A 20465-nucleotide genomic window follows, 5' to 3' on the forward strand; every position below is an offset into this window, starting at 1 on the left:
CTTTCCCATTTCTGTTAATTGGACAACTCCAGTCTATTGTTGCCTTTCCATTGGGCTTGCTGTAAAACAAATTTGTAAATACTTTTAAAAGCACAGGCAAGATTACTTCCCCTCTAATAATGAACAAAAAGAAATAAACAGATTAGAAAAAAATTTGTTTCACTAAGCGATCCATTCCCTTTTTAAGAAAGATTTACTGCCAAGACCACAACCTATATATCAAGTTAATCGGCAAATGTTTACTTTCACTTTTTTATGGTCCAATAAGCCTGATGATGTTTGTACAATTGTTCATGTGATTGTTTATACAAACCACTTTACATTATTGTCGATAGCACAACCCCTGTCTACATGGGGGGGGGGGGGGTTAACATTGTTTAATCACTGGGCAGTGATTGGGAATAAACTTTTACTAGCGATCATTTGGGGAATGTATCACTCCTTAGATAAGGCCTCCAAATAGGACAGCCTCAATTAAACTAGCCAATCTGATTTATGAAAATGCTTCCAACAGAGCCCTCTTGTATAAGAAATCAGCAGTGCCTCATGTTTAAGCATTTCCTTACACCAGTAATATAGTACATATGTATTTATTTGAGTTGTCAATCATAAAAATGGTATGTATTCCAAATGTTAATGATTTCAGCTTGTCTACCTTATCCCACAATTACCCTGTGCAATAGATAAAATTTTGGGGCCAAAAAGGGCAAACCCCTTAAATGTTTTTCTTTTGCTGTTTTTTTTTTTATTTTTTTTTTAGTGTTTTTCTCTGTCACCGAAATGCCTAAAAGACTGTTACCCTAAAATTCAGTGCTGTAAAAAATGGCTTTTTATATTTGATAGCCGTAGACTATTTGTTACTTTTTCTCTCTCATTTAAGTGATTGAATCATTGCCCTCTCTATCTTTTGTACATTCCCTTCTAGATGTCCAGATGTACCTGCCTACCAAGTTGTTTCAGGCTACACAGCCCACCCTTGATCTGCTGAATACTACACCGCAAAAAAAGCAAACAAGCAAGGTAACAGTCATTTAAGCTGGGGGGTTAATATCATCAGTAAATGCCCTCAATCCTTTGTTTCTCATAGAAATACTAATTTTCATGAATAGATTTTCATTATTAATCCCTTATTTTACATCTATGTCCTTTTAACATGTACCGCCAGTTTTAAATCTTTGTGGTTGGCTTTATGTGAGCTGGGGCTTCTACCAATTGCTGATGCAGTCCTCTACCATTTTAATTGACAGACATCAATGAGCTAATGTTGACAGCATTGTCATGGACTTCAGTGGGAATGTAGAGTATCTGCCATGATCATGGGGCTGCTAGCTCACAGACCAATCCTTGTTCACATGGTTAAAATCTGAATTGATTTTGAAACAGAATCCATGTCAATTTTCATGTCAAAATCAGAGCGGTTTTGCATGAAAAACCTCTCCTGCTGATATCAGTGGAACGTTGCACACTACACAGGTTTTAGGAACTGCGTTAGGTATATGCACACAGTTTTTTCTTAAAAACAGTATTGCTGAGAAGCATTAGATCAAGGGGATGAGTGATCATGTCTGTTTTTTTTCTCTATTTGAATTCACACTTCTTCTTAAAAACCACATGCCTAAACAGCCTCCAAAATAACTAGTAGTATTTTTTTTTATATTACAGACGTTTTTAGAAGATATTTTTTTTTTATTTTTTTTTATTTTATTTCTTTTAGAGCTCCCATTGACCAAAAAGTAATGTGGTGGACCACCAGGTGAATGGCGGGACCAAGGGTGTTGCGGTGTAGGTTGATGGGATCAGATGTTATTAACCCCGGGGGCTGGATGGTATTATCCCCTATGTCTTCGTGACGCCAGTGTGGTTTTCGAGTTCTGGAACACCACATGCCCGATTTTCCGCTGTCCCACGGGCTAGTAGTGAATAAAGAGTCCACAACCAGTTCGGGTCAAACGGAGGCTTTACTTAGTAGAAGACAGGTGTAATTATCTTCACAGCTAAGGCCAGAGAGGTGGCCAGGACCCAGAGGACCTTGCAGCTTGCTGGGCCAATCCTTGTAATAAGCTTGATTTGTAATTAGACTTGACTTGACTATATGCAGGACTTGACTAGTTTCAGTGACAGCAGACATAGACTTGAGAATGGAGAAACGGTAGCTTTGTGGCCTTCCAGATGCTGATCACTTGCACTTAGTTCTCTGGTGGTTGCTGCCTCAGCAAAGACTTTGTTCTCAAACAGCTGGTAGCAATAGAAAGAGAATTTTAATTGCCGGCCCCTTTATATAGTGTGTGTGTGGGGGGGGGGGGGGGGGAGCTGGACTAAAGCCCATTGGTCAAGCTGTGGGTTATAGGTTAAGCTGGTGCTCTCTGGAAGTACATGTGACAACGAATCATGTAACTGCATAACATAACATGTGACAAACTTATACACCGGTCCTTGAGACCTCCCACAAGTCCTCTATACGAACTATACATAGTGATCCTGTCTATACATTAGAGGGACATACACACCATATAAAACAGGGAGAGGCCTTGCAGGGGAGCCCCCAGGTCACTGAGGGACTCAACCTGACAGGGCTTAAGGGTAGTACAGGACTATCCATGTCCTGTACTGGGATATCACAGTAACATGTCACTACTTTGTTTTTTTGTTTTTGTTTTTTTAAGCCTCCGGTTGGCATTCACTGGGCCTCGGTGATCACACTCCATATTCCTGCCATTACCACTCAATGATAAGGATCCATGATTACAGAGTGTGGCTGCTGATTGACTGCGGCAGTCATGTGAGGTCCACTCCTAAAGTAATAGCGGAGTGCCGACCAAAGGTCCCTAGCAGTATTGATACAAATGTATATGACATGTACATATTTGTTTTAGTTTATTTTGGCTACATTGGAATCTCTGAGGCTCACACAGTATTTTGAGTTGCATTTTGATCATCAGTTTTACCAAAGCCAGGAATGGAACCACCTAAAAGTACTGCCGAAAATAATCATAATGCAGCTCAAAATACTGTGTGTGCACATATCTTGATGTTATTTAAGGCGTAGTTGTGTTGTACTTATTTTGTAAGCCTCCTTCTCATTTTAAGATTCCGGCCAGCTATGCAGAGATGCATCTTCCTCAGGATTCATCTGGGCAAACAGATTTTGCTGCCCTAGTGGATATCTTACGGGATACGGAAGGTGTCCAGGAGCAAGCGAACATCCTGTATATCTTAAATTCCATGAAGTGAGTTTATATGCACTTTATCATTTCATTGTCTTAAAAAAAAAAACTTCTTTAAGTTCTCATTTTTGTTTCTCTTTTGTTTGTGACAGAGGATTGGATTGGGACACACAGATATATGGACAGCCTGGTGTGACGGTGAAAGATCTTCTGGTAGAACTGTATGGGAAAGTCGGAGCTACAAGGCAATGGGCGCTGATACGTTGTATTTCAGGCATGCTGAAAAAGAAAGTTGAAGCTCTAGATGAGGTATGTGGGGAATAGTCCTAAAAGCTTTATGGTTCTTTCTTGTAAACAAAACCTAGCAACCAGCTTACAAGCTTGTTCCTTTCTAGTTGCTTCATTCTTTTCAGCAGTATTGACCCCAATCTTGAGCCTTCTTATATCCTCCGTCTGTCAGACTAGGTACAAAAGCCTTCTACATATTTCCAAGTGTAACTGTTATTTTAAATTTTTGACGAATTTCGAAAAGGACAGTTACACTTTAAGCCCTTTTTATTTGAATATACATAGGAAACTAGAATTTCAGATCTTAATACATATTTCTGTGAAGCTGCTCTTCTCTCAGTTCTATGGTCTACGAGCCCACACCTTACATCAGTGTTTCCCAACCAGGGTGCCTCCAGCTGTTGAAAAACTACAACTCCCAGCATGCCTGGACAGCCAAAGGCTGTCCAGGCATGCTGGGAGTCGTAGTTTTGCAACCGCTGGAGGCACCCTGGTTGGGAAACACTGCCTTACACTGACAAGTCTGTGCAAGCTGTGTGAAAAATGCAGCACATAAGTCTCATGGATATACACCATACTGTGCATTAATAGCACTAGCCTGCTCTGTCCAGAAGAAGGTCAGCTGGGGCAGTTTTGTTTAGTTTTACCCCTTGCTGACCAAGGTGTTTTGGGCCTTCTTGACCAGAGCAAAATTACTCTGTTTGGAATGCTGCATTCTAAAGAAGTGTTTTTTTTTTTATTTTATTTTATTTTTTTGTTATGCCAGTCTAACCTTTGATGCGCAGGATTTGTAACTGCCGATTAGAAGCTGTGCTCAGTCCTTTAGTTTACATTGAAATCTGCAGCAGAAAATCCTGGGTATCCATTCCTGTGCATCAAATCTGCGTACGTGTGAACGTGCCCTAAAGGGTACTCCAGCGGGAAAATATATATATATATATATATATATATATATATATATATATATATATATATATATATATATATATATAATATTAAACAACTGGTGCCAGAAAGTTAGACAGATTTGTAAATTACTTCTATTAAGAAATGTTTATCCTTCCAGTACTTATTGGCAGCTGTATATTACAGAGAAAGTTCTTTTTGTTTTGGATTTCTTTTTTTTTCTGTCCACAGTGCTCTCTGCTGACATTCTTGTCTGTATCAGGAACTGTCCAGAGCAACATATGTTTGCTATGAGGATTTTCTCCTGTTCTGGACAGTTCATGATACGAACAGAGGTGTCAGCAGAGAGCACTGTGGACAGAAAAAAAAAGAAATCCAAGAAGAAAAAAACTTTCTCTGTAGTATATAGCAGCCAAAGGATAAATAATTTTTTATAGAAGTAATTTACAAATCTGCTTAACTTTTTGGCATCAGTTGATTAAAAAATATATATTTTTCAACTGGAGTAGCCCTTTAACACTGCTTATTTAATAATAATGTTTACCCCCGAAAACCTCCAGTTCTACAGGCAATAGCGATGCCAAATATGTCTACATTGTTCGATGTATGATGACGCTATAACAGGAATAACAAAACTCCTGTTATAGCTTTAAATATATTGCCCTCGCTAAGCTTTAGAAGCAGCTTCTGCTTTTAGTAAAAGCACAAAAGTGCATAGGGCCGGGGAAAAAAAAGCAAAAATTGGTGGACAAGATTGATTATTTTAGGCATTATGTACATTCTGCTCAACAGGAACAAGTTAATACTTGACCACCTTACTCTTGAGCAAAATATGTTTGTGTCATGCAGAATATCTGAAATTAGTGCATGTGTCATTAGAGAGGTGTGCACTTATTTTTTCTTTTTAATATTTTATCTATTTTTACATTTTACTTTATATTTTTAAAAACAAGTTATTATTGCAGGGGTTCAGGTTAGCAGAGAACCCTTTTTCTATGTGTTCCCTGCTATTAGCTTATACAAATCATTTTAGTGACCTACTGGTAATAGCCTTTTAGATCACTGATACCAGTGATTGTATAGATAGGCAGATTGCTTTCTCATTGCATGCCCCTTGGCCCTTTTGCTTAGAGAAGAAGCTCTGTGATTATTAACTCAAGGACAAGCTCTGCAGCCCATTAAATAACGTGGTGCAGTTGTATAAGTGGTGCAGTAGAGTATAAGCAGAGTTTTTCAGCAGATTTTTCGTGCTGAAAATGTCCCCCTCGGCTTATACTTGAACACACGTGAACACAAAAAAAAAAATAAAGAGAAAAATGTTTGAGGTATACCGGTGGGGGGTGGGGGTGTAGGCTGGGCCGGGCCGTCCATCTTCGTCCATCTAAGCTGCAGGGGGACCAACCGCATTCCGGTGGGGAGGGCGAGCCGGTTCGGGCCATCCATGCGACGGACATCCCTTTGCGGCAGCGGCAATGCAGAGGAGTGGAGACAAAGAAAGGGGGGCTGGATGGTAACTGGGGGGGGGGGGATGATGACAGGGGGATCTGGATGATGACAGGGGAAGGAGGGGCATGATGTATTTCCCACCCTAGGCTTAAACTCTAGTCAATAGGTTTTCCTAGGTTTTTGTGGTGAAATTTGGGTCCTCTGCTTATAATCTGGTCGGCTTATATTCGAGTATATACGTATACGGTACACCTTTTTAACCAATGTATGTAAACAAAGATACATATAATATTATCTACATTATATAAAATGATTTCACATGACCGTGCCCATTTATGCATGAAGCCTGATGTGCAGAGGTCTTTATAGGAACTGCATGCAATAATTGAAGAAATTCTATTTGCAAAGGTTCAAAAAAGGGGGATAAAAATATTGGAAAAGTGCACGTACAGTACCTAACATTACTAATGAATACAGGCCCACTTTTATTCCAATGTTCTGTCTTTTGTAGGCCTGCACAGATCTTCTGTCTCATCAGAAACAGCTCACAGTGGGCCTGCCTCCTGAACCTCGGGAAAAGACCATTACTGCGTATGTTCTTCTGCCTGTGATTGGGATTTATTCTTTTTCCAGTAATATAAAATAAAGTCGCCACATTATGGTGAATTGGCATTGTGCACATCTTTGTCCTCTTTCAGACATGGTGAACGTCCTATCTCTACAGTGTGAAAACATTAGAAGGGTTACTGGCGAAAGGGAGAAGACTACCGTATATACTCGAGTATAGGCCGAGTTTTTCAGCACGATTTTTCGTGCTGAAAACACCCCCCTCGGCTTATACTCGAGTGAACTCCCCCACCCGCAGTGGTCTTCAACCTGCGGACCTCCAGAGGTTTCAAAACTACAACTCCCAGCAAGCCCGGGCAGCCATCGGCTGTCCGGGCTTGCTGGGAGTTGTAGTTTTGAAACCTCCGGAGGTCCGCAGGTTGAAGACCACTGCGGCCTTCAACATCATCCAGCCCCCTCTCACCCCCTTTAGTTCTGAGTACTCACCTCCGCTCGGCGCTGGTCCGGTCCTGCAGGGCTGTCCGGTAAGGAGGTGGTCCGGTGAGGAGGTGGTCCGGGCTGCTATCTTCACCGGGGAGGCCTCTTCTAAGCGCTTCCGGCCCGGCCTCAGAATAGTCACGTTGCCTTGACAACGACGCAGATACGTCGCTGTCAAGGCAACGGCTCTATTCCGGGCCGGAAGCGCGGAGAAGAGGCGCCCCCGGTGAAGATAGCAGCCCGGACCACCTCCTCACCGGACCACCTCCTTACCGGACAGCCCTGCAGGACCGGACCAGCGCCGAGCGGAGGTGAGTACTCAGAACTAAAGGGGGTGAGAGGGGGCTGGATGATGTTGAAGGCCGCAGTGGTCTTCAACCTGCGGACCTCCGGAGGTTTCAAAACTACAACTCCCAGCAAGCCCGGACAGCCGATGGCTGCCCGGGCTTGCTGGGAGTTGTAGTTTTGAAACCTCTGGAGGTCCGCATGTTGAAGGCCGCAGTGGTCTTCAACCTGCGGACCTCCGGAGGTTTCAAAACTACAACTCCCAGCAAGCCCGGACAGCCGATGGCTGCCCGGGCTTGCTGGGAGTTGTAGTTTTGAAACCTCTGGAGGTCCGCATGTTGAAGGCCGCAGTGGTCTTCAACCTGCGGACCTCCGGAGGTTTCAAAACTACAACTCCCAGCAAGCCCGGACAGCCGATGGCTGCCCGGGCTTGCTGGGAGTTGTAGTTTTGAAACCTCTGGAGGTCCGCATGTTGAAGACCACTGAGGGCGAATGATGAGAAGAGGATGATGAAGGGGGGGGGGGGTGTGGGGATGATGAAGGGGGGTGGGGATGATGAAGGGGGGGGGGTGTGGGATGATGACAAGGGGATGATGAAGGGGGGATGTGTGGGATGATGACAAGGGGATGATGAAGGGGGGATGTGTGGGATAAGGGGATGTGTGGGATGATGACAAGGGGATGATGAAGGGGGGATGTGTGGGATAAGGGGATGTGTGGGATGATGACAAGGGGATGATGAAGGGGGGATGTGTGGGATGATGACAAGGGGATGATGAAGGGGGGATGTGTGGGATGATAAGGGGATGTGTGGGATGATGACAAGGGGATGATGAAGGGGGGATGTGTGGGATGATGACAAGGGGATGATGAGGATGTTAATGACGGGTCTGGATGATGACAGGGGGGGATGAGGTATTTCCCACCCTAGGCTTATACTCGAGTCAATAACTTTTCCTGGGATTTTGGGTTGAAATTAGGGGTCTCGGCTTATACTCGGGTCGGCTTATACTCGAGTATATACGGTAGTTCAAAAGAAAATTTGGTATCTGTTTCTAAATGTTCTTAGTTTTAGCACGAAAATAGCAGACAGCGCAGCCCCAAAGAGCCAAACAAGGGCTAAAAAGAAAGCTGCCTGAACCTTACATCATGTGATCCTTCTCAGTCAGCCATTCAGAAAGTGACATGTGAGGCACTTTGTGAGTTTGTGTTATTGACCAGTCTTGGAGCACCACGTGATCCTTGGAGATGCTAAGAGACTAGCACTCGGCAATGTTAAAACCAATAGAGAATGGTGGGTGCGCATGTGCCGTGCATGTCATTCATCGTAGGGTACAATCTTTCTCCCTTCTCATGTTCAGTGGGGGTCACAGCAGTTGAACCTCCACCAATCAGTTTAGCATCCTCTGTCCTATAGAGAGGATAAATTTAAGAATGGGATTACCCCTTAAGATTTATCCTCATTTCACAGGATTTAGGAAAAGTGTTTAATCAAAAAGGTCTAACTGCTATGACCCCCTGCAATCTCCATTGAAATGGAGAAACACCCTTTCATTGCACACAGCCCTCTTATCGTTGTCAATGGTAACTGCCAAAGAAGGTAATGAATGGAGTGGCAGTGTGCACATGTGACTACCGCTCCGTTCCGACAGCAGATTAGGTCCCTGTTCTCAAGATTTCCTGGGCTCCCAGCAGTCAGACACCCAGCGATCATACACTTATTCCTTACTGTGAATGGGGGATAAGTTTTAATTGTGAAATCATCCCCTTAAGGTAACTCGAGATGATAGTATGATTTCTTCTCTGTAATTTTGTGCTAGTCTGCAATTACAAATTTTCTCATCTAATAAGTTTCCTTTAAATTGTGTTTCTGTTATATTTTAGGCCCCTCCCGTATGACAAGCTAATTGCTTTAATTGAAGATGCTAGTGAACAGAATATGAGTATATCTATCCTCACGCAGGTAGTAATCCCAACATCGTGATAAGAATCATTATTTCTGCTCTGCATAAAATCAAATAGTTATACATTTTTTATATTTATTGTGAACACAATTTTGTTATGATTATTATTATTAAATGCTTCTCAAATTACACATTATAACTGGTCACAAAATGAAAGGGTAGGTACTAGGTATGAATCAATATATATGTTCTTTACCACAGGAAATCATGGTGTATCTGGCAATGTACATGAGGACACAGCCTTTATTGTTTGCTGAGATGTTTCGCCTGAGAATTGGACTTATCATCCAAGTTATGGCAACTGAACTTTCCCAATCCCTGCAATGTTCAGGTGAATAAAACCTAAAACAAAAAAAACTTTGCCTTGAGATTAAAGAGAATTTGACAGCTATTTTACTTGCACTAGACACAATATACTGGGTTATAGTGCGAATAAATAGCTGTAAAAAGAGTGCTCACTTACGTTTTTTGGTGCAGTATTGCCCAAGTTCTGCCCATTATAATCCTGTTACCATTGTGCTCCATCAAGCAATGGAAGGAGAGAGCTCCCCTGCCTCATCAATATTCACTCCCCGGTTCGCCCCTTTTGGTGACATGAGAGTTTGCGACAGGTGGGAGGTGATGAACACTCTGCTCCTCGCTTCACTCGGCTCTGACGTCTTGCCAAAAAGCTGGCAGGTTAGGCGTAGAAGTAGCTATCTATATGGTTCCTTATTGGTATGGTAAGGCTATGTATTCCTTTTTTTTCATACCTCTAGTTCCAAGAACCTCTAAATACACCTGTCATATTTTTATTATCTGCGCAATCATACTGCACTGTTAGGAAATGTTACAGCATACTACAGCCCTGTATATTACATCTAGTTCTGACATTGTCCAATGTTTGATTAATATCTCCTTATTTTACAGCGGAAGAAGCCACAGAAAGCCTAATGAACCTCAGTCCATCTGACATGAAGAGCCTTTTGCATCACATTCTGAGCGGCAAGGAATTTGGTGTAGAAAGAAGTGGTATGTTTACTGTAAACCAGTCGGTAACATTTCTACATTTCTATTAAAGGGAATAGAAATTATCCAGGAATAGAAAAACAGGGCTTATTTTAAACATAAACAGCATCACCCCTGTCCTCAGGTTGTGTGTTATTGCAGCTCCAGACAAAAAAACGGTCTGTCTGGTTTGCTCATAGCAACCAATCAGAGTTCAGCTTTCATTTTACCAGAGCAATTTGACAAATCAAAGTTGAGCTGTGAATGGTTGCCAAGGCTAAACCAGACAGTTTTTGTCTCAGACAGACTGATAAATATTTCAGGGGATATTAATCAAATCCAGTGCAAAGGAAAAGTTGACCAGTTGCCCATAGCAACCAATCAGATTGCTTCTTTCATTTTGCAAAGGCATTATTAAAAATGAAAGAAGCAATCTGATTGGTTACTATGGACAACTGGGCAACTTTTCCACTGGACAGGTTTTTATAAATCTCCCCATCCTTGTGTATTTTATTTTAATTATTTTTTATCTTAGTTTTATTTCTTTTCTACATATTTCAAGTTATCATGCTGCAGGTCATTAGCTTGGGCTGCCACGGTAAACTTAAAGGGGTTCTCCGGTGCTTACACATCTTTTCCCCTATCCAAAGGATCGGGGATAAGATGCCTGATCGCGGGAGTCCCGCCGCTGGGGACCCCCGTAATCTTGCACGCGGCACCCCTTTTGTAATCGCTCCGGGTCTGATTACCGGCGACCACAGGGCGGACGGCGTGTGACGTCACGCTCCGCCCCTCAATGCAAGCCTACGGGAGGGGGCGTGATAGCTGTCACGCCCCCTCCCGTAGGCTTGCATTGAGGGGTGGAGCGGGACTCCTGCGATCAGGCATCTTATCCCCTATCCTTTGGATAGGGGAAAAGATGTGTAAGCAGTGGAGTACCACTTTAATCCCCCTTAGGGTGCCAGGACACCAGACACCTATTCCACTGACTACTGCATCAGCAGTTGGAGTGTCAGTGCCCCACTTCCAGTGCAAGGTTATGAAAGAGATTACACTGTGCACCTGAAGACAATGGACACCTCTCCTAATCTGCTTTGTGCCGATCCGGGGACTTTTTTTTTTTGTATAGTCTGACCACAGAGGCAAGTAGATTGGCAACATTACTGCTTAGCACTTAACAGTAATAGCAATCCAAATATTGCTATAAATAGTAACCTATCGGGACTTAAAAATTGTAAAATACATCTTTAAAGGGGTACTCCGGCTAGGGGATAAGATGCCTGATCGCGGGGAGTTCCGCCGCTGGGGACCCCAGTGATCTTGCACGCAGCACCCCAGTTAAAATCAGTCCACGGAGCGTGTTCGCTCTGGGTCTGATTACCGGCGACCATGGGGCCGGCGGCGTGTGACGTCACGCCTCCGCCCCTCAATGCAAGCCTATGGGAGGTGGCGTGACAGCCTATGGGAGGGGGCGTGGCCTATCTGTGCTGTGGTCCCCTTTTCACCACCGGACAGCTCCTGTGACTGTACCCTGTTCAACAAGTCAAACTGGGGTTTGTACGTCTTATGCCTCCGTCTGTGCCCCATCATGGGCTACTGTGTATACGGCCATTCCTCCCTACTAGTGTGGGAAGTCTGGTGTCTCTTCAGGTACAAGGGACCATGGGCCAGTCAGCCGGCTGTTAGTCTCACACAGCAAGGTCCCTCGCATAGCTGCTACACCTGCAACCGCAGTCCAGGTCCTAAGGAGTGAGCCTGCAGGTTCAGAAGACCCTTTTCCAGGCAGCCAGACTGTGTTCTGCGCTCCTGTCTCACACTTCCTGCGCCACGGCAGGTGTTAGGGTGTCCAGCTGGCGGAGTGTGGTTTCAAATGGGTGGCCCCATATGTCTCATGGGCCCTGTACTTTCCGCCAGACAGAGTCTGCAGGACTTCCTTCTCTATTAGTTTGCCCATCTCCGGCCTGCTGCACCCTACTCTGTAGTTTGGTAACCCTCTTCCAGTGTAAGGGGTTCAAAGGATTGGCCCTGTGTGTTCAGTGATCCCTCTACCAATTAGCCTGTCTATGTCTGGTTTTTCCAGGTCATCTACCCATTCCTGCTGCACAGGCAGCTATAATACAATAACCTGCCTTCCTTGTCAGGTTCCTGAACAGTGGCTCTGTGTGTTTTCTTGACCCTCATGCGGTAAGAAAAACTGCATGGTTCCCCACGCCTTTTTCATCCTACAGCTCCTGCATCAGCGCCTGCAGTTTTGGTGCCTTGCGGCGTGTCCTTGTTGGCACCTCTAGGAGATGGGATTTGGGCATTGTCTACAGATACTTGTGGACTTCTACCCGAGTTTCTACTTTTCTACGCTGGAAGGCCCAGTTGTCTGAGCCGTTTTGTTTCGGTAAGGGCCGGAATAGCTTGGTTGTCACTGCGTCCACCTTTTATTCCAAGGGCCAAGGTTTCGTCCCTTTTTAGGACGTACCTCCTCCACTGTGTTCATGCGCATGCATCTTATTGGCATTTGTAGTCTTTTGTCTTCTTTAGCACGGATGTCCCAGGTTTCTCTGAGGACATGCACTGCTTCTCCATGCCTTGGTATGTTTTTTTACAGGGGTTGCTATTCTCACCCTCTGGGGTTCGGCAACGGCCAGTGCCTGCTTTCTTCACAACTGGCTACTGCCGTTATGGTGCCTTCTCTCTCCCCTTACTTGTGTGGGGTATCTGGCTGACTTCCTGTTTTGCTCTGAGCCGGGGGTCCTGCCTGCTATGTCCGGATGCTCACGACTTTCTATTCCAGACTGGCACCTCCCTCCTTTCTTAGTTGCCTGCTGTTCTGTCAGCCTGGGCTCTTTCCTCTGCTGGGGGGTGTCTGCAGTCATGGATGGCTCAACTGCGGCTGTCTGGCCCATCTGCAATACTGTCACTGCCACTGCTCTCCTCCTTCCTTGGTGAAGGCCTTCTAGACGGTGGGTCCTTTCTTCCTTTTGTCTCTGTCTGTTCCGTTGCACTGGCCCTACGGTCTGCTGGAATAGCCTTTATGTGCCTGGAAAAAGGAAGTTCCAGCTAGGCTCCCTTCCCCCTCCGGTCCCATCCTGACGGGCCTTTGCCTCAGGGTCTTCGGGTCCATTCGAACCACGGGGGGTCCGAGGCTTGTTCTCACCTCTTCATTCGGGTTCTCAGGTGCACAGAAGTTTTCTTGCATTGGGCGACCTCCTGGATGCCTGGGGCGTCTCTCTGCCTTAAACGGTCTTCCTGTTCTTTGGGCCATAGTGAGGGCTGGGACCTGGGGCATGCATGACACTCCTGCCCAGCCCCTTTCTGCCTTCCCCTGGGTCAGTCTTGCTGAGCCACACTAATTACAGTCTCGTTTCAGTAGTATATTACCCAGGGCTTTTCGCTGATTGCTGTCACGCTTCTCATGTCTTCTGCTCCGGTACTCGGGGATGCCCATTCTCGGGGCTTCCGGTTCTCTTTGGCCATTTCTTCCTCTCCTCCTTCGGGGTACATGTCACACAGGATGGAGGGCATCCTGTCCAGCTGGTTCAGTCTTTGGGTCATACTCTCTTGAGTCTTTTTTTCCTCCCGAGTCCCGCGTTGTGCTCCTGGGATGGTGGTTCTGGCACCTGAAGCTTTTCGGTTCAGTTTATTTTCTTATCCACTGAGCCTCTCAGCAGGTGGCCCTGTTTTCCAGAGGTTCGAGTCTCCACCTTACTTGGGCTCCAGGCGAACGCAGATCACCCTGGTGTTTTCTCGCCATGTTCTCTTGTATTCGTTATTTCTCTGGTACAAGTTCTCTTGTCATTCTCCTTTCCACTGCGTTTTCCAGCCAGGATGGTTCTCTGGCTGGTTCTGGGTTTTCCTGGGACTTGACTTCTTCCTAACTTCCAGGATGGTGTGCAGTCCTTGGGCTCCAAGACGACCCTTCTTGTTCCTCTATGCGGCCATTAGGTCTTAGGTCTCTGCGCAGGATGTTATCTTCCCTGGTGTCCTGCCCCTTCCATGGGTTGTGGGGGCTTCCAGTTGCTCACTCTGTCCAGGTTGCCTCTCGGCCCAGGGCCATGCCCGCTTGCTTGCGGCGGTTGTGGTTCAGTCTTTTGACTGGCTCTCTCTGTCCCTAGGGATGTTCATCCCTCCCTGGGGGACTGCTTTGGTACGTCCCATCAGTATCTGTATCCTCCAATGCAGAGCGACCGAGAAAAGTAGATTTGTTTGTACTCGCCGTAAAATCTTTTTCGTAGCCTTCATTGGGGGACACAGCATCCACCCCTTTCGTCATGTCTTGCCCGGATGATCTTTACTGGTTCTGGGGTTTTTATCCGGGATTCCCTTCTAGGGTCCTTCGGACAGCTCTCTTGTTTGGCTTCTCCTACTGCTTTGTGACAAAACTGATTACCTCACTTCCAGTGGGCATGTATATCCTGCCAGGGAGGAGCCTACATTTGCGTCTGTGGATGGAAAAATTATTTATGCCCCTTAGAAGACGTGGAGGAAAAAACCCAAATATGAAAATGTGCTGTGTTCTTAAGGCCAAAAAGGACTTGGGTAATGGGGGAGAAATACTGTATATTAGCACTTATTTTGATTTTTGGCAGACCATTGCATTTGTTGTAAGGCTTGGAAGATTAGTAAAAATTTAAGATGGATTATGCAGCCAATAAAAATGTATGACATTGTCTAAGGATAGTGGGGCAACTTCTGGCACCACCAAAAAGGAGTAAACCGCTTCTACTAATGTTAAGTACAAAACTGGCCTTCAGCTAAGGTAAACACTTAGATGAGTAGAGTGTTTGCCTTATTCAGCAGATCAACGGTGGTGCCAGAAGTTGCCCCCTTATCCTTTAATTAGGCTGGAAGTCTTTAAAGTATGCAGAATCCCTCTAAAAAACATATGCAATTTCTGGGCACTTCCCACCATTTCTCCCCAAGCACCCCTGTGGGGTAATCATCATTTGGGACACCTATGGGAGTTGGAGGCGGATGGGTTCTGGAGCTCCCATGGAGTTAAGTTTTCAATGCACTTATTTGGGGATGACTCTGTCTTTCCCAAACAAGTGCATAGCACAGTTCTTATTGGTGGATTTTAATTATTTTCCTTCTGTTCTGAGCACGTAAAGTTATTGTTATGGCTTGAAAGGATGTGTCCTCTCTTCCTGTGTCCTCTCCTCCTGTGTTATCTCCTCCTATTTCCAGGTGGATTGCCTTGGTGAATGTTCCCCTGTATCATGCCCTGTATGTAAGTCGTAAGTTCCCCAAGAAGTTTGATAAAGTGTGGATGCCTTTGGATGTTGTTGGATGTATCTACGGATCCTCCGCTGCGGGGGGGAGGGGGGCTCTTAGTCCTAGATTAGGTGTGGTGATGTGGGGTGAGCTCCTAGGATGATTCTGTTTGTGAGTGTGGGTGTGCGTGTCCTATGTGTGTTGTCCTCTGTTTGTTGTGTTAGGCTGTTCTTACCCGGGAGCACGCAATGCCTTTTTTGTACTCCCCCTTTTACGGTTCATATGTGAGTTGCTGCATGATTAATGTGCTCATTGTGACCGTTCCTGCATTTTGTAGATATTTGGGTGCTTGGTGTACTCGCCTGGGATTTTTTTAATTACATTTTTTGTATTTGTATGCTTATTTATAAAGGGAAAAGAAAAAATATGCAGAATTGTTGGTTGTTTTGTCGTAAAAAAAAAAGTGCTAAAAAGAAGACAACTTTGTGATTTCTGTTTCTTACAGTGCGATCTATGGACAAAATGGCCAGTCCTGCAATTTCTATTCATGAATTGGGAGCAGTTGGAGCAACCAAGAGTGAGAGAGCCGGAATCACACGTCTGAAGAGTGAGATAAAACTGGTGAGCAAAGAAAAGTGCATGAATATGATAAATGCATTATGAATATGTTTTAAGTTCACAATTGAAGTTACAGATTTCGGCAGTATTTTTCATTTCTTGAGATTCAGTCGGTGTATGTGAAATAAGTTAGTGAGGCTTCTTCCCTGACTTCATTTCTGTTCAATTTATGAATATACTTGTCTGTTCTGGGTTATGGCTGACAAATTCCAGAATACTTGTGAATGTAAATCTCCTACTGACTACATTCACTAGCCAGCTACCAGCTACTGTAAATTCCTACAGAATAACACATTATAATATTGGTTACATTGCAGTAGATGCTCTGTCATTTTGCTTATGGCCAAAGATCGATGGAACCACTTTCGGTATGTTTTCTTTTACTTGGAGCATTCCTTCAACAACATGGCTCCCTGAAACTTTGGGTACCTGGAAGATTCCTAGATTAGCTTCAAATGTTTAATTTCCCTTACAGAGCACATCCCTTGAATGAACATTGGATCTGCACAGTGTTCCAATTCTAACATTAAGTTGCTGCTGTCTGTACACATTGATAAGTAAGACTCAACTGACTAACCACATTGCAGATCTCAGATGTGGTGTTTGACTCAATATGTGAATGGTGGCTTCAAAGATGCACTGTCCTTTTTAGCTTCTAGGAGATACAGAAACAATGGAGTCCTCTTCCATATACAGTGGGGCAAAAAAGTATAGTCAGCCACCAACTGTGCAAGTTCTCCCACTTAAAAAGACGAGAGAGGCCTGTAATTTTCATCATAGGTATACGAGACATAATGAGAAAAAAATCCATAAAACTACATTGTCTGATTTTTAAATAATTTATTTGCAAATTATGGTGGAAAATAAGTATTTGGTCACCTACAAACAAGCAAGATTTCTGGCTCACAGACCTGTAACATCTTCTTTAAGAGTCTCCTCTGCCATCCACTCATTACCTGTATTAATGGCACCTGTTTGAACTCATCAGTATAAAAGACACCTGTCCACAACCTCAAACAGTCAAACTCTAAACTCCACTATGGCAAAGACCAAAGAGCTGTCGAAGGACACCAGAAACAATAGTAGACCTGCACCAGGCTGGGAAGACTGAATCTGCAATAGGAAAGCAGCTTGGTGTGAAGAAATCAGCTGTGGGAACAATTATTAGAAAATTGAAGACATACAAGACCACTGATAATCTCACTCGATCTGGGGCTCCAGGCAAACTCTCACCCCGTGGTGTCAAAATGATCACAGGAACGGTGAGCAAAAATCCAAGAGCCACACGGGGGGACCTAATGAATGATCTGCGGAGAGCTGGAACCAAATTAACAAAGGCTACCATCAGTAACACACGACACCGCCAGGGACTCAAATCATGCAGTGCCAGACGTGTCCCCCTGCTTAATCCAGTACATGTCCAGGGCCGTCTGAAGTTTGCTAGAGAGCATTTGGTTGATCCAGAAGAGGATTGGGAGAATGTCATATGGTCAGATGAAACCAAACTCGTCGTGTTTGGAGGAGAAAGAATGCTGAGTTGCATCCAAAGAGCACCATACCTACTGTGGAGCATGGGTGGTGGAAACATCTTGCTTCGGGGCTGTTTTTCTGCAAAGGGACCAGGATGACTGATCCGTGTAAAGGAAAGAATGAATGGGGCCATGTATCGCAAGATTTTGATTGAAAACCTCCTTCCATCAGCAAGGGCATTGAAGAGGAAACTGGGCTGGGTCTTTTAGCATGACAAGGATCCCAAACACACCGCCCGGGAAACAAAGGAATGGCTTTGTAAGAAGCATTTCCAGGTCTTCCAAATCTCAACTCCATAGAAAACATTTGGAGGGAGTTAAATGTCCATGTTTCCCAGTGACAACCCCAAAACATCACTGCTGTAGAGGAGATCTGCATGGAGGAATGGGCCAAAATACCAGCAACCATGTGTGAAAACCTTGTGAAGACTTACAGAAAACGTTTGACCTCTGTCATTGCCAACAAAAGGGTATATAACAAAGTATGAAGATTAACTTTTATTATTGACCTAATAAGTACTCATTTTCCGCCATAATTTTACAAAGAAATTCTTTAAAAATCAGGCAATGTGATTTTATGGATTTTTTTTTTCTCATTATGTCTCTCATAGTTGAGGTATACCTATGATGAAAATTACAGCCCTCTCTTATCTTTTTAAGTGGGAGAACTTGCATAATTGGTGGCTGACTAAATACTTTTTTTCCCCACTGTACAGGAATTCAGGAATATAGGAGAGGTTGACCATCATGTATGAGTATCTACTTTGTTGCTGCAATCAAAGGGCCAGTTTCTCAGGATTGGTGGGCTCCCATTAGCCATACAAAATCTTAACAATATAGCATAGCTCTGGGGTCTGAAAAATTATACAATTTATTCCACAGCAATAAAAATGTATGACACTTATGGAAAAAGAATAATTAAAACTAAATAAAAAATTTTTTTTTTACCAAGACTAGAAACCTGTTAAACTGCATCAAGTACCATTATTGAGGACCATGAATTGTCTGTCGCCTATAATTTATTCCATGATAGGAGATAGACACTGAAACATGTTCTTTTTTTCTAATTTGTTTAAATTTTCTAATTGTCATTTTTTTTTTTGTAAATTCATATTTTAGTTTCATTTTTTGTTCATTCTTATGCGGGCTGCCATCAGGACCTGTCCCATTTAAATAAACTTATGATGCTACTGAGGAATCTCTGTTCAATGGTGGTGGGTGTCAAGATTCATGCAAGATTCGTTTTCATTTTTTGTTTTGTTTTTTTTATGTAAAAGAAACAACCCATGTATGAATTCAAAAAGTATAAAAAAGCATCTTAATAATATAATGTTATTAGCCATACTGCACAGCTCTCCATATCAGCTCTGCTCTTTTCCTTGTAGCTGTGACATCATGTCACACGCTCTGACAGCAAAACTCCCATCCCTGCTCCCACCTCCCCTCCTGTCTGCTCAGGACAAGACAATGTTTAAGTGGAAGCTAATAGATTTTAAGGCAACAGGGAGTGTCTCTTGGATAGGACAGCTCGTCTCTTGGATAAGACAGCAGTGAGCCTGTTCTGACTAAAGCTTCTGTGACTGAAAGAGGCTTCCTCCTGCCTCAAAATCTAATGAGCAGTAATATGAGCTTCCCCCTTCACATTACCAGTATCTCTCTGAGCAGGTAGGTATGGAGGAGTAGAGACGGGAGCTCTGATGTCACAGCTACAAGGGAGAGTGCACACCCGATATGGAAAGATCTGTGCACTATGCAAATATAATGTTATTAGCCAAATAGCTTTATTATACTTTTTGACACAATACACAAGTTGCTTCTTTCGCTGGACATAGCTATGGGGGGGCTGATCACCTACCTGTTTACAGCATGCTAATTGCTGCCTTCCTGAGTTACAGGACTTTGTAGTTGCATGGCCACGCTCTCAGGAGATCCGTCTGTCTCAGTGCAGCCACGCCCCTTTAATTAAATATGGACTCTCACCAATGTAATATTAATAGCCAGCCTTAAAGTCCAGATTAACCATTTAATTCATGTGGGGACTTTTTTCTTCTTCTGAATAATACAAAAGGCAAGCAGCAGGATTTAGGAACTCTGTGCAGTCCTGACTAATGTTATGGGGACTCTCCAACAGCTGAAGCGAGTTTGGCTAAGAAGAAATAAATGTTCAGCGTCCCAGATGGCATGCCAGAAAAAATGGAGCTGCTGTTGTATCAGTATATAAGAGAAGGAAATAAGACTAGCTACTGTTGAATAATTTACATTTACTTCATTACTCTCAATGTATATTTCATACGTCCTCTCTGTAATGCTCTTAAAACATGAAAGCAGATTTGCAAAGAGCCGTGATGAAAATCATTTTACTGTTTTGTGTCCAAAGCTGCTATTCAGAGCTATGGAAAAGATTTATCAAAACCTGTGTTGGGAGAGTGGTGCAGTTGCCCATAGCAACCAGTCAGATTTCTTCTTTAATAAAAAAAATTAAAATAATATTCTGAAAAGAAATAATCTGATTGTTATGGGCAACTGCACAGCTCGATACAGTTTTTTTTTATAAATCTTCCCCATAGTTCTGCATAGGAGCTGTAGACACAAAACCATAAAATGATTTTCATCATGACTCTGCAAATCTGCTTTCATGTTTCAAATGGATAAAAGCGAAGATGTGTGAAATATAAATGAAATGTCTCCCCCTATGGGTTCCCCTAGTAAAAGACTAAAAATAAACCTTATGCCGTCAGATCCTGCTGTCATACTCCTTTACATTTGTCCCCTGCTTGCTAGCATATGTTTAGTAGGTAAGCGGGAGGTAGGTTACAAAAGGAAGGGCGTTTGACATGTTATGCAGGTAATAAGTTTTGGGGCAGAGGTGGGGGGGAATAAAAGAAGCAATCTGGTTGCTATAGTTAACTGCACCATTCTTTCCTCTGCACAGGTTTGATAAATCTCCTTCCTTAGTGTTGAGACTTCCACCGATCTCTAGACATACAGGCTGATGTGCGTGGCAGAGCCCTTTACTACCTGACTCTGTG

At 43.7% G+C, this 20465-nt stretch overlaps 1 protein-coding gene across 6 annotated transcripts in view; it reads left to right on the top strand.

Moving 5' to 3' along the window:
• PHKA1 (phosphorylase kinase regulatory subunit alpha 1) overlaps positions 1-20465 on the top strand; it is a 94939-nt gene that overhangs the window by 55502 nt on the left and 18972 nt on the right. For all 6 annotated transcript variants that reach the window (XM_056540228.1, XM_056540231.1, XM_056540229.1 and 3 more), the window contains 8 exons: positions 926-1020; positions 3088-3227; positions 3317-3473; positions 6316-6395; positions 9018-9096; positions 9299-9428; positions 10007-10108; positions 15795-15910. In XM_056540228.1, the coding sequence (XP_056396203.1) occupies positions 926-1020; positions 3088-3227; positions 3317-3473; positions 6316-6395; positions 9018-9096; positions 9299-9428; positions 10007-10108; positions 15795-15910 (899 nt within the window). The remainder of the gene's footprint in view (positions 1-925; positions 1021-3087; positions 3228-3316; positions 3474-6315; positions 6396-9017; positions 9097-9298; positions 9429-10006; positions 10109-15794; positions 15911-20465) is intronic.

Source organism: Hyla sarda, chromosome 9 (assembly GCF_029499605.1).
Source record: "Hyla sarda isolate aHylSar1 chromosome 9, aHylSar1.hap1, whole genome shotgun sequence".
Taxonomy (NCBI): Eukaryota; Metazoa; Chordata; class Amphibia; order Anura; family Hylidae; genus Hyla; species Hyla sarda.